This window comes from Haemorhous mexicanus, chromosome 6 (genome assembly GCF_027477595.1).
Source record: "Haemorhous mexicanus isolate bHaeMex1 chromosome 6, bHaeMex1.pri, whole genome shotgun sequence".
In the NCBI taxonomy this organism is placed as follows: domain Eukaryota; kingdom Metazoa; phylum Chordata; class Aves; order Passeriformes; family Fringillidae; genus Haemorhous; species Haemorhous mexicanus.
The window spans coordinates 10243152-10256578 of NC_082346.1; the positions used below are offsets into that span (position 1 = coordinate 10243152).

At 43.5% G+C, this 13427-nt stretch overlaps 1 protein-coding gene across 9 annotated transcripts in view; it reads right to left on the reverse strand.

The window, feature by feature from the left end:
* Positions 1–5571: 5571 nt before the first annotated feature.
* Positions 5572–13427, reverse strand: part of SHANK2 (SH3 and multiple ankyrin repeat domains 2) — a 281678-nt gene continuing 273822 nt past the window's right edge. For all 9 annotated transcript variants that reach the window (XM_059848439.1, XM_059848436.1, XM_059848432.1 and 6 more), the window contains one exon: positions 5572–12301. In XM_059848439.1, coding sequence (XP_059704422.1) covers positions 11728–12301 — 574 coding nt within the window. In that variant the 3' untranslated portion in view covers positions 5572–11727. The remainder of the gene's footprint in view (positions 12302–13427) is intronic.

Sequence of the window (13427 nt, forward strand, 5' to 3'; positions counted from 1 at the left end):
TGCATGGAATATTTTTTTATTTTCTCTTGAAAAATCTCAGCATCAGGCTCAGCTTTCTTTTGTTTTCTGTGCTTGTTACTTTTGCTAAAAACACCAGTGGGCTGTAGGGTTTGTGGCTGCTCCTGGATTTTGGGGATGCTGGTGCCATCAGGGCACTGGCTGCTCTTGCAAACACAGATGTGGGGTTACAGCAAATAAACTTTTCCATCCCTTTAAAGCTGTTCTGCTCTTGTTCATGGCAGGGTGGGTTGTTCCCAAGACTTTGCTCCTCTCAGTCCTGCCAGCAGGAAGGTCCTGCCTTGCTGTCTGCATTTTACAGTTCCAACCCTGAGCTTCTGTGGGAATCTCGTTCTTGATGCACCGCTGGAAATGTCAAGGAAGAAAATCCCAACAGCCTTTTTTTGATTCTTTGGTGGTGCTGATGATTAATGCTAGGTGTTATTTGTGGATTGCCTCACCTCCTGGAGAAGGCTGCATGGAGTGGAGAAATTCTGTCAGGAGACACCCATGGCTGTCCAATCTGCTGTTGGCTGTTGATTTTTAATTTAAATGGATTTTCAATAGCAAGAATCAACCAAACTGAGTTGCTTTTTTTTTTTACTTTTAGCCAAGGAGGGAGCAGCAGGAGTCAGGGGAAATCACGAAGTGAAGCTCAGGGAGCAAGCATTCCCAAGTGCTGGTTTGCCTTTGCAAATGCAGACTTGAAGCCCCTTGTAATTTTCTGAGACAATCCAGTCTGTACCAGGAGCTTTTCCAGTGCAGCCTATGGGTGTTGAATACTCCAAGTCAGCTCCTGCTGGGGTGCAGTTCAGGAGCTCTTCCCCTTGCTGTGGGCTTTTCCTTGTCAGGAAGGGATGTGGAGCCTCCAGAACTCAGGCTGCAGTCATGTCCATATCTATCAACAGGATGCTCGTGGTGAGGAGCTGGATTTGTACTAAATTTGAAGAAGCTGCTTCAAATTCCTCTCACGTTGAGCACATTTCTACAAGAGCTGCTGCAAAGTCCCTTGGTGAAGGACAAAGTGAGACATTAATCCATGGGCAGAGGAAAAGAGCAAGAATTGATCAATCTGGAGGCCAAGTGTAGAGTACTGCCCTGGATCTCTTCCAAAAAGGGAATTTGGATTGATCAGAGTAGCTTCACTTGATAGATTTGTCCCAGGATCCGGGAAACTGGGAGAGAAAAAGAGGCACTAAATCTTCCACTGCCTGGGAAGTGCCTCACACAGCAAGGCAGCCCTCAAAGGAGGAGTGTGGTGCTCTGCTACAGCTTCCCCAAAAACAGGGTCTAATGGCCAGGTGGAGTCAGGCAAAATTGATTAAATAATTACTTTTAAGTAGCCAGAAAGTTTAAGTCAGCTATTTCTAGCAGAATTCCCACTTTAAAACAGAAAGAAAATGATCCTTAGAGAGTTGGGCTTACGTGACTTCCCATGCCCCTGTTTGCAGTTCCCAATGCCAGGTTTTGGCTTCTGGAAGTTTCAGGCAGCAAAAGTGCACTGTGGCAGAGATACTGAAATTGAAAGCTAAACAAGATTTGTTAATTCTCTGGCCTGCAAACCCCACTGCACAAGGAGGAGTCCTAAGTGAGGAATAAACTTCAGGCTAGCAGCGAGTCAGGAGCTGGGGCATCGCTGGGAATGTCATCAATTTGGGTTTTCTTTTAGGAGGTCTGGAAGGCCTAGGGAAGCTTTGGAGAAACTCTGTATTTTGCTTTCCTGCCTGCCCAGTGCCATAATTATTGCAAGCAGTAATTACTGGCTTTTCTTTGAAAGCAAAGCACAGCCAGAGTGACCGTGGGTAGGTCAGCAGTACAGAGACATTCCCAAAACAGCCTTTTGTTGGATCTTGGCCAGGGATCAGCACTGGCTGAAGCTTTGGAAGGGAGGGAGCTGCTCCCTGCTAGATGCAGAGCCAGGAGCAGCTCTTTGTTCCGTGGGTGGATTCACCCCTGCAGGCACCACTCAGAGCTCTCCTCTGCCACCCCAGAGCCAGGGGCAGCCCGGTCACCCCGAGTGAGACAGGGGAGGTTCCCCTGTGGGCCAGGCCAGCTGAGGGAGAAGGGCAGGAAGGTCAGCTCTGCAGCCAGGGGTCCTTTTCCAGCTGCTGGCTGGCCTTTCCCTGCTCATTCCCTCTGCAGTGTGTGCTCATTCATCAGGTGCACATTTACACTTGTCCTGCTCCTCTGCATGTTGGTATTGGTGCAACATCCCTGCTACTCTGTGCCGGGCAGCCCTGGACACTGGCACATCCCAGCCTGGGAAGTAGCTCAAGCTCAAGTTCAATTGTTATTGAAATGATGTAGAATTATTAAATTATTTAAAAGCCACATAGATGTGGTGCTTGGGGGCATGGTTTGATGGAGGGCTTGGCAGCTCTTGGATGATCTTAGAGGACTTTTCCAACCTAAACAGTTTTCTGATTATTCCCAGGCACACAGAGTGCTACTACAGTTCCTGGAAAAAAAACAAGCTACCATCTTACCCTCAATTCATCTGTGTGGCAGCTACAAAATAAATTAAAATTCCTCATTAACCAAGCCACTTATGGCTCTGCCTCACCTGTGTTTGCACAATAGTGCAGAAAACTTTAATGCAGCCAGCAAAGCACTGATAAAAATAAAGGCCATCAAAATCTCAGACGCAAACACAGCCTGGGAGTATTGCAAGTTGGTAATGAGATTTCTCTACTGAATATTGGCTGCTATTTCCAGTGCAATCTGGAAACAGATCCTCCAATGAGTTCATTCTGAGTTCCTCTGCTTTTAAAACTGTATTGCTGCTAATTTGCACTGGAATCACCTTTCCTTTCTGTAAAGCTCAGATATCAGTACTGGCCTTCAGCTTTCGTAGCTGGTAACTGCAAACAAATCCAAATGTTCTTGTGTTTATATTGGATACCATGAGGGAAAATATGGAATTTCATCTATCCAGGAAGAACAAGACATCAGTCAGGAAAAAGAAGGTGTCCTGAGGATTAAAAAAAAAAAAAAAAAAAGGCAATGATACAGCAAAAATATTCAACAGCTCTTAAACTTAAACCCCAGACAAGCCAGGTCTTGTTTCTGTGGGAGGTTTTGTTTACAGTACAGGATAGAATTGAGCCTTGTAATAAACCCAAGTACCCCAAATAATGAGATAAAACTTGTGTTTTCAGTAGTGCAAGTAAGCAATATAATGAAATACTTGGCACAGTCCACTGGCATCCTGACAGATGGCCCTGTTGCCCTTTAGGGGACAGTGAATCATCCATAACCACACATCTGTTTCTGGGGTTTTTTAAATGAATATTGGTTTTGCCTTTCAAATCTCTGAAATTCTTCACAGGGTTTCTTACTGTGGTTAATTTGACAGTTTTTCCAGTCTGATGGAACATCCTTACTTTAGAACATTTCCTTTATCTGTTATTTAATAATGTAAAAAAAGAAAAAGGAAATGCATGTGTTTAAAGATTTTAGATGTTATAGAAACTGCTATAAATTTTCTGCCATCCTTACAGACAAGGACAATGAATAAATGCCCCAACGATCTTTAGCTGCTTTCTTTCTTTCTTTAAAAAATGAAAAAGGAACAAAACAAGCCACGAAAACAAGCAGAACCTGAAGGTAAGGACTAAATGGCACTTGTTAGCAGGAATACTGGGGCTTGTGCAACCTTGAATTTAATCTCTCAGGACCTGCAGATCACTGTTTTATTTTACTTGTTTTATTGCACCTATTTTGTGCTGACAAGAGCATGCAGAACTGTGCAGAGGTTGAAATTTTCTCTTTCCTGAAGAAACTTTTGCCCCTTTTTCCTGGAGTTCTTTAATGCTGCAGCCAGGCTTTAGGTTTTGCATAATTTAGGTGCAATATCTCAGGTTTGCTTTCTCTGTCCAAGAGCTTGGTCTGGTACATCAGTATTAATCTCACTAATAGTTTTCAATAGAATCATGAACCCCTGGAATGGTCTGGGTTGGGAGGGACCTTCAAGCCCCTCTCATTCCCCTTCCCTGCCATGGCAGGGACAGTGTCCACCCACCCAGGCTGCTCAGGGGGGACACCTGGTGTTCCTCCATCCCGTTTTTCTCAGCCCACAGCTCTGGCAGAAGAGCTCACAGGAAGGTGCCCCAGGATCAGTTGTGTGCCATAAGGAATAAATCCCAGGCTGTTTCCTACAGGACCCCCCAGCACAGCCCCATTCTCCTCCCCGTCTGAGCTCCCTCCCGGTTTCCAGCCTGAATCCATCCCCAGCTGGTGACGGGTCATCCCAGAGCCAGCATTCCCTTAGGTCACCCCCCTCCCCTGGCAGTTCACCCCTCACGTGAGGGGAAAAATCAGGCAGCTCCTTCCAGCCTCCCATCTTGTGGTTAAACAGAGCGAGTCCTTCCCAGCCCTGCTCCAAGCCCCACTCCCAGCTCATTCCCACCCTTATCCTACTGGTCCTGAGCTCCTGTGAACACCCTCCAGCTGCTGGCACCTACAGAGGTTTATTCCTTGGTATCAGGAATTTCCTTGCCCTCTTTTGGGGCTGGGTGTTGTGCACGTGTCTGCCAAGCCAAATTTCTCTTCTTCCCCGTCCCCTTCAACAGAGCGGACCCGTGGAATTCCTGGCGGGATTCTCTACCCCGTGCATGTGCTACAAGCAGATTTTCCCTGTTCCCGTGGCCCTGGGCTTTCCAGCTGGTTTTCCCTGGGATAAACCAGCCTGGTCAGCAGCAGAGACAGACACCACTCACCCAGAGGATGAGCTCTGCTGCGGGTGGCTCTGTCCCCAAGGGGGGCAGGACAGCAACAAGGTCAGAGGCTGGAGCTGTGCCCGCAGGACAGAGCCAAAGGTGTGTCCAGGGTCTGCTCCCAACGCACAGAGAGGGGAGGAATTGGCCTCTGGAAGAAAACTCCTTTCCTAGAAATTGAAAAGTAGCTTCAGGGAGTCACCTGCCCTTGCGTTGTGCCTTCTCTGCGATGCAGAAAATGAGCATGTTTTTGGACATTTCAAATGACCTGGGGTGAAGTGCACACCTGTAAATGTCTTACTGGGGCACTAAAAGTCTGACAGGTCAGCCAGCTGAACCTACAGAATGCAGCACACATTGAAGCTGACACCCACTGCTTTGGAAGGAAAGAAAGCTGCTGAGACAGAGCAAATGGAGAGATGGGATGCAGCACAGCTTGAAAACAAATCCTAAACATAATAGTATTTCTTTGCAGTATTTGGCTGTGCCCAGATAAAAATGAAGTGATTGTTGTTCACTTGTCAGCACTGCGACAAGTAAATGGTGATAAATACATCAATAACAGAAAAGAGAAAATGAGAAGTGACTTCTGTCTCAGTTCTGTCTGATCTGTTGGAGCTCTCAGCTTGCCCTTGCCACAGCAGGTCTGACCCCAAAGGAGACCCCAAGCTGCAGCACAGGGTCACAACAAAAGGACAGAAGAATGACAGAGCCCCAGCAGTTCCTCACTTGGGATTTTCTAGGGGTGGATTGGGGGGGAGAGCCAGGCTTGGCCATTCCCTGCAGGCAGCAAGGAACACTCAGAGACATCCATGTAATGGGAGAACACCAGTGGAAAAGAACCCATTAAAACATGAGGTAGATTTTGAGGTTTCTGTATATTGTATTCTCTTCAGATTTCCAAAGCAAACAGGTACACGGCGACATTGATTCCAGTACAGGTTTAAGCACATGCAACACTGGTGTCCTATCTGTACATTGTTTTCTAAGGCTGCCCAAGGACCTTTACATTGAAAGCGTACAAGAACTCACACACACGTGCACGGATTCCTCCTGGCATCAGTCCTGAGGAAAAAAACAACTGGAATTTTATTGGAGAAACCAAACTTCAGCACTGCAAGCACATCAGGGAAATCCCCCCTCAGCTGTTCTGAACTGCTTCCCAACCTCAAAACTCACTTTTTTTTTTTTTTCTCCCACAATTTGGAGCTGAGCAGGATGTTGTTCATCAGGTTGTAGTGTCAGAAATGGTTCAAAACAGTCCAAGGTTTACAGTACTGGAGACAAAACCTATATTCCCATTAAAAACCATGCCGGATGCAAATGAAGTATCACATGGAGATGCTGACGTTCAAAACAGAAAACTGAGAAAACATAAGCACAGAGAGACCAGAAAACACATTAAAGACTTCTCACTCGTGTATAATTTGTGTAATTATACAGTCAGCCTTTCTGTAAAGTACTGAAGGCCTAAATACTCAGGCCAACCTAAATAACAGCAATACAAAATTTTCTAAAACGGCTTATTGTAGAAAGAATGACAGTAGTTGAAAGTAAATAAATAAATAAATATCTTTAAAGGTCTGATATTGCTCTGAGACAGTGTCCATCAGGTTCCACTAGATGTCAGTGGCACAGAACCAGTTTGTGGCAGACTTAATGGCACCAAGTCCACTTGGTTTATTTATTTATCATCGTTACCTCGTCTGTGAAACACAGCCCATGTCAATTGTACCAACCACCCAGGATTTATGGCAGTGAACTGAACCCAAAATAACAGTCTCATCTCATTTCTTTTCCCCCTCTTGCTTGCCTGATTTGAATAGAAGACTTGAAATCAGGCTCACAATGCCAAAAATGTGGCGAGATAAGGTCTGAATCACTGCAGCTCCTCAGCGTTTCCTAAAGCAGTGACACGGAACTCCCTCCAGCCCCAGCACTCCCTGTTTGTCAGGTACTGAACACCTTGAAGATAAAGCTTTTTATGTGAAATACAGTGTAGCTGATCCAGGTGGAAAATTATAAGGCACATACAATTTTTTTGTTGTTTTGTTTTTGTCTTTTTTTTTTTAAAAAACACACATTCTGAAGCGTTGTTACACTCGTGCTACTCTGGGTGGCCCAGCCAAGGACAGAGGGGATGAAAGTCCACGAAATGCAGGAAAATACAGGAAAAAAAATACGGAAAAAAATACAGAAAAAAAATACAGAAACCAAAGAATAAAGCAGAACACATTGATACAATGTACACAATGACAGCAATGATCAACTCTTCTCATTTCTTTGGCCAACAAGCAGTGACAATTGCAAAGCATTCTTTGTTTTGCACTGGAAATACCTGACTTTATTTGGATACACAGATGTTTGCCACAATACCTGAAATAAGTAAATAAAAAAAACCCAAACAGGCTGGTTCTAGTTTATGTTTTTAACAAAACAAAGCTGCCAAGTAATTGTTGTTGGGAAATCATGAGCGAAATAATAACAGGGGGCTACAAAAATAATGAGCTAGAACGACAGCTGAGAAGAGAGTCATAGTTAAGGAACGTATGAAACCAAATGGCAACGGTTCTAGGCATTTATTCCAATATCTTAGAAAATTAAAATAAAAATACTCTTAATTGCATCACCATTTAAAGATAGAAAAACAAATCTTTAACTTAAGCCAAAAGAAGATGAGAATTGTTTCCTCGTTTTTTTGATTTTTTTTGTTTGATTGGTTTTTTTTCCATTTGCAGCCTTGTTTATTCACAGTACAAACAGAGCCCGCTGGTACAGATTTCAAAGTCACAAGATGCACAAAGTCGGACAAGGAGCGCTGTTCCCTCCTCCCCTCTGCACAACTGCTCTGCCCCCGAGGAACCCCAGCCCCAAATAAAAATAAAATCCCCAAACCCCCAAACTTTTCAGTGCCCGTGAAATGGCAGAGCAGCAGCAGCACTGAAGCTCAGGGCGTGCGTTCTCTGAACAAAGAACATTCCACACATTTCGGAGTTCCACCTTAAGGCAAAAAAAACCAAAAAAACAAAAAAACAAACCAGGTAATGCAGTTTTCTACCTGTCCCCTTCAAAGTTTCCTGCTTTTCCAGATTTCAAGCGTGAACCCTGAAATTCAGTAAATGAACAGAACATTCGGCATAAGGAATGCTTTAACAAAAAAAAACCAAAAAAACAAAAAAAAAAAAAAAAACAAAAAAAAACAACCCCCCCCAAAAAAAAGGAATAAACAGGAAATGCTTTTCCCAACAATTAATAAATAAATTTCCCTTAGCTCTACCTACATTTTGTTAAAGCATTTTATGCATTTTCAATAACAAATTGCAAATATTTTTGGCAACTTATTTTTTTTTTCTTTTTTAATAAAAATCCAGACAGTGTTCTCTGTTTGCAATCAGAACCACACCCTTAGTGCAATATTATATTTATTTCTTACAGTAATTTTGGTTGCCATACAAGAGTATTAAGGATTGGGGAAAAGTGCAAGTTACAGGAGCTTGATTTTTTTTTTTGTAATCAGTCGAAATAAGAGGAATTAAAGCACAAAAATTACAGCAACATAGATAACGTGAACACAAGTTGTTACACAAACTATAGCGAGAAACATATTAGTATTTAGAAAAGAAAAGAAAAAAATGTAATGGAAAAATTATCAATATTTGTGGCTCATACACATAATCATCGCCAGATCAACTGGGTAATGCTTTCTAAGAACTGAGAAGAAAAGAAAAAAAAAACCACTATTTTTTATTAACTTAAGTACCACAAATAATTAACTTCTTTGTGATATGTAAATTCTGTAAATCAACAGTCACATCTAGTCATTTTATAATATATGAATTAAACTTAAAATGTTCTCAGACACCTAGGGCAAGGAGTCTGTGCAGTTATACACAATTTACATCTTGTAAGATTTTGGTATTGTATACACAAATATTACAGAAACTAGGCATGTAAATGCAATTTATTTAAATTACAGTATATAAACAAAAGTTGATCCTAAAACCCAGAATATCATAGATCTCTAATGACTTTGTTTTTCACTATCAGAGTAGCATGAAAGAAATGGGTCTTCTCTCCTCCCCCCTGGTGAAAATACTCGGAGGCCACGGTGTTATCTGTTACTATTGCTTTCTTTTTTTTGTTTCAAACCACCCCTCAGAGCTGGAGACCGAACTCGACTTGGCAGAGGTGCATTCTGGGTGGTCCAAGTAGGTCCCCTCAGGTCTCCTTACCTTTTTGCTTCACAGGACACAAGGTGAAAAATAAAACTATTCCCTTACAGCTCTTTCTTCTGCTCGTTTAGTACCTGCTCTTGGAGTACCTGAAGAGATGCCCGAGCAGGAGCCACACCTGTGTGAGGAAGGGACGGTCCCACCTGGGAGTTACTGGGTGTGTCAGCCTTGCTCAGGGCAGGTTCAACCAACAGGAAGGTTGTGATCCAAAAAAAGCAGCTTTAAAAGTCAACTTCTACGTTTTTTTATTTTACTACTATATTTATTTCCTAACGTATTTCTGGCACGTGTTATAGAGGTAATAGCAACTGTACCCAAAGAAACAAACAAAAAAAAAACTTAAAAAAAAAAGAGAGAGCATGGCATCAGTGGTTTATTTACTGAATTCTGTCGTATCACCAAATGGAAGACAAAAGATGGCTAAATTACCTTTTCTTTTTTTTTTTTCACTTCTTAAAGTGTGTGATGGCCTCACGTTGCCTGCATCGACCTATCTGAGTGGAACTGCCATTTTCTACACCTCCCATGGAAAAACTCAGCACTCCTCAACAGCAAAACGCCTCAGTGCTTCGTTTTTGTGTCAAGGCTCCTTGGAACTCCCCAAGTACAAACAGAGAGCAGTAACAGATGTTAAGTCAAAAGATTTGCTGTTCCATAAAGGGGGCAGGAGGCTTAAATAAGTTGATTTTTATGAGTTTCCAATGCGTTGGTAACTGTAACCACTTTTGAAGAAATATTCATCCTCCTCTGTAGAAGTTCTAGCAAAGATAGAAAATATAACACAGCTCTGCTGGTTCAGATGCATCCAAATGAGGTTGATTTTAAAAAGGTCAAGACTTTATAATTATTCCACAGAAATAGTAGTAAACCACAAAAAGTTTTTTTTTTCTTTTTTTTTTGTTTGTTTTTTTTTCTGTTTTTAACTTCCTAGCACTGAAGTGGCACAAAGGCTGCCCAGTAGACCAGCCACTTATTTTCTTAAAATATTGTGCTTATAAACTATCTGTACAACTATTTAAACTTGCAGTAAAGAAAGATATTTAAAATGCTAAACTTTATGTACTCATACTAGGGCTGTTGCAGACCTAATTAGACACTTGTTTGTGAGCAAAAAATAATCACAATAATAAAAAAATTAGAGATAGGCTGGACCATATCAAGGACCATATCAAGGAAAGAAAGTTCAGGTACCTCGCAAAATGTAAGGGAACCTGAAAGTTTGGTAGGGAGGCAGTTTAGCCATCCACACCCAATTTACCCACCTTGAACATCTTGAATATTCTGTCCAGAAAGTCCTACAAAACTCACAGATATTCAGAGGTGTTAATTACAAGGGGGAGTTCAAACATGCAGAGAGAGACTTGTTAACTTGAAAGTTGAAAAAAATAAATATTAATTTTTTTTTTTTTTTTAAACAAAGCCGTGTGAACCAGCCATGGGTGTTTCTCCCCTGCTGACGGAAGTCTCCCGGAAAGTTCTGTCTGCCCCACTCCCAGCCCTGGATTCTGGCAGGGTGCTCCCACCTCTCGTGCCAAGGAATGGGCTGGGGGCCAGTGCCCGGCCCTCTGTCCTTGTCCAGAGCCAGTTCCTGCCAGCAGTGATAAAATGAGAGCCTGGATCCCTCCCCAGCCCTCCTGGCTCTCAGAAGGCACGCACCCCCAGACACTCGACAGCTCTTTCCATCTTGGCATCACCTCTCTGCCTCCTCTCGAGGATCTGAAGCATTTCCATCCTAACAGGCTGAAATCCCTCTCTCACTTCAGATCCTGGCACACTTCCCACTGACTTCAATGGGAACATTCATCTCTCTTCTCCTTTCTTCTCAGCCTGCTGTTCAAAATACCCAGGCACTTACCACTCACTGAATTAAGCAGCACCTCTCAGGCTCAGCCTCTCTCAGTGTCTCACTGCCAAGTCCCAAAGCTGTGCCCAAAGTTTGTCCTGGCTTGTGGAGTTCATATTTTGACTCAGCATCAGCTGAGCTGGTTGAGAACTTGGAGGGGGGGGCGTGTCTCAGGTTCAAACTAGCTTCACTTTGCTGTACCCCAAAGCGTGGTCCCTCCTCAGCCTTTACTCAACATCTGCACCATCCTAGAGGCCACGTCAATGGAGCGTACACTGAACTTGTTCTGCCACCTTGGAAGAGTGCTAAATACCACTGCAGAAATAAAGAAATACTAGGTAAAACAGAGCAAGGTTACCATTGGACTGACCCCAGCAGAACAACCAGCTTCACTGCCAACAGATCAGGGAGCTATGCCAGTAAAAAAAGAGGAATATGAACTCCAGTGCCTGCCTCAATATCCCTGCTACTGATAAAACTGGGTTTGAGTGGTAATGGAGCAACCTGTCCTCTTAAAATGAACCAAGGGCTGGGCAAGTAAGCCTGCTTGGAGACTGAATGTCAAGGAGAGAATAAAATAAAATGCAATGTTTTTTTTCTGTCAGTAAAAGAAACCCTGAAATGTTTGCAAGTTTAAAAGAAAATCGTCACGCAACGGTCCCAGCCAAGGGCAGTATCAAGAGTTTAAAAGTTAACAATTGTCTCTCTCTCACGTCTCCCCATAGCTTTGAAATAAAATGGCCCCACTTCTTTAGCATCTTTAGGTTTGTGTTTGGGCATGTAGCAGACAGTTTACATCTCCTGAGTACCAGGAATTCATCTGTTTTCCCCCTCCCCCCCAATTTTGCTGGCACTCACAGACAGACAAGGCATTTGGGGTATGTCAGTACCAGCCCATCTCTAGTTATCAACAGAAGTTTGTGAGGCAAGATAGCTATTCTTATCTGTCCAGCAGCTGCTTCAAAGCTCTTTCTATGTTCATTCTGTGCCCAACTCTAGTCACTCCAAGGTCTATCAGATCTTCCTTCTGTAGATTTGGTAAATGTGTGCCATCTATTTCATTGTCCATAAATGTTTCTTTATGTTCACCTAAGTTTAGACTTTCCAACCAATCTGCCACATCTGGTTTAGTCCACAGGTGGACAGGCTTAGTTGTAAAAGGCTTATTTGAGATTGGCTGTTGTAATATGGAGGGAGAAGGAGACCTGCTGCGCCCTGTGGTCAAGCCAAATAAGTCCCCAGAAGGGGGCTGGCTGGGTAGGCTAAATACATCGGACAGAGTTGGAGAAGGAGATGAGGCTGAAGCAGAAGCAGTCAGAGGAGCAGGCAGGATGTCTTTATTAATCTCTGTTGGTGAAACCACAGGGCTGGGAGCGTGCCTTGCTCCTGAGGTCCTGCTGTCATAGTCTGGGGACCTGCTCTGCAGTGTGATCGGCTGGCTGGCTCCGGGTCGGACAGTGAAAGTGATTGTTGTACTTCGTGTACCTGAGACAGTACTCATGACTTCCGTGCTCCTGCAAGGGCAAACAGACAGGCACAGTTAGAGCTGCTGGCCACCAAGATGGCCTCATCTGCACATGGTAATTACATCATGGCAATGCTTGGGGAGTTTCACATTTTAACTAAAAGTACAAAAATAGTATCACTGACTCTTTCCCAGAAAACCAGCACCAATGGTAAGCCATAGTTAAAGACAAAACATTTGCTTATGAGATGTCCAGGAAAAAGCACCTTCCAGAGCACAGTCTCTCCCTTTGTAATACCTGTTCCCAAATTAACTCCGGTTAAATGAGAAATGCTGAGTGGAACAAGCACAGGAGCACTTTGTACTCTCAGCGAAGCACCACCAGGAGTCGACCTTCCCTTTGCCACGTGGAGGGTTGGAATCCTTCAGTTCTGGCTTTACACATAGCATAGCCAATAATTGTAGCTGTGGAAAGTTTCAGGAGCACTGGACTTTGGATCTCTGGGCTTCATTCAGTGAATTTTGCAGAATACTTGTAGTTTATAGAACAAGCTGCTTTTATTTCCCTTTCTATCCATGCTTTAAACATAAAACAGTTCTTCTAAGGGGCCTAAAACATGTCAGTGTCTATTTCCTTCTACAAAGAAATTATACTCTGGCAGTTTCACCACAAAATTAAGGAGACAAAATTCTTTTTGTCTTCCATGCATGACTGGAGGTGATGTAGCTGGGGTCAAGTTCTGCCTAAGGAAAATGAGTTTCAGATTAGGAATGAAGCAGGCATGAACCTCGCTGAGAGGCTCGCTCTGATGCCCAGCCTGACAGGGTGGGTGAAGGAACAGACCCTCTGCTTCTGCCTGCTGGCTACAGAAGCAAATTTAGAAGGTTTGGGTCTGTTCATGTCATCAAAGGCTTGACCCCACAGCCCTCACTCCCATGGGAAGAGCCTGCTGGTCAGCATGCACACTTCAGGACACTCCACAGAGCCCAGGGTTCTTCACTTCAGAAATAACCTGCCAACTGGGAAAACCTTCAGACAACTAATTTAAAGCTCTTGCAGACCAAAGGACGGGTTTATTTATCCTGGGGGCAATGCCATGGAGTCCAGAGGATGATGAGGCTGATGCTGTACTGAGATTTCCAGTGTAGACCCTGACAGAAGCCCTCTGTTTCTG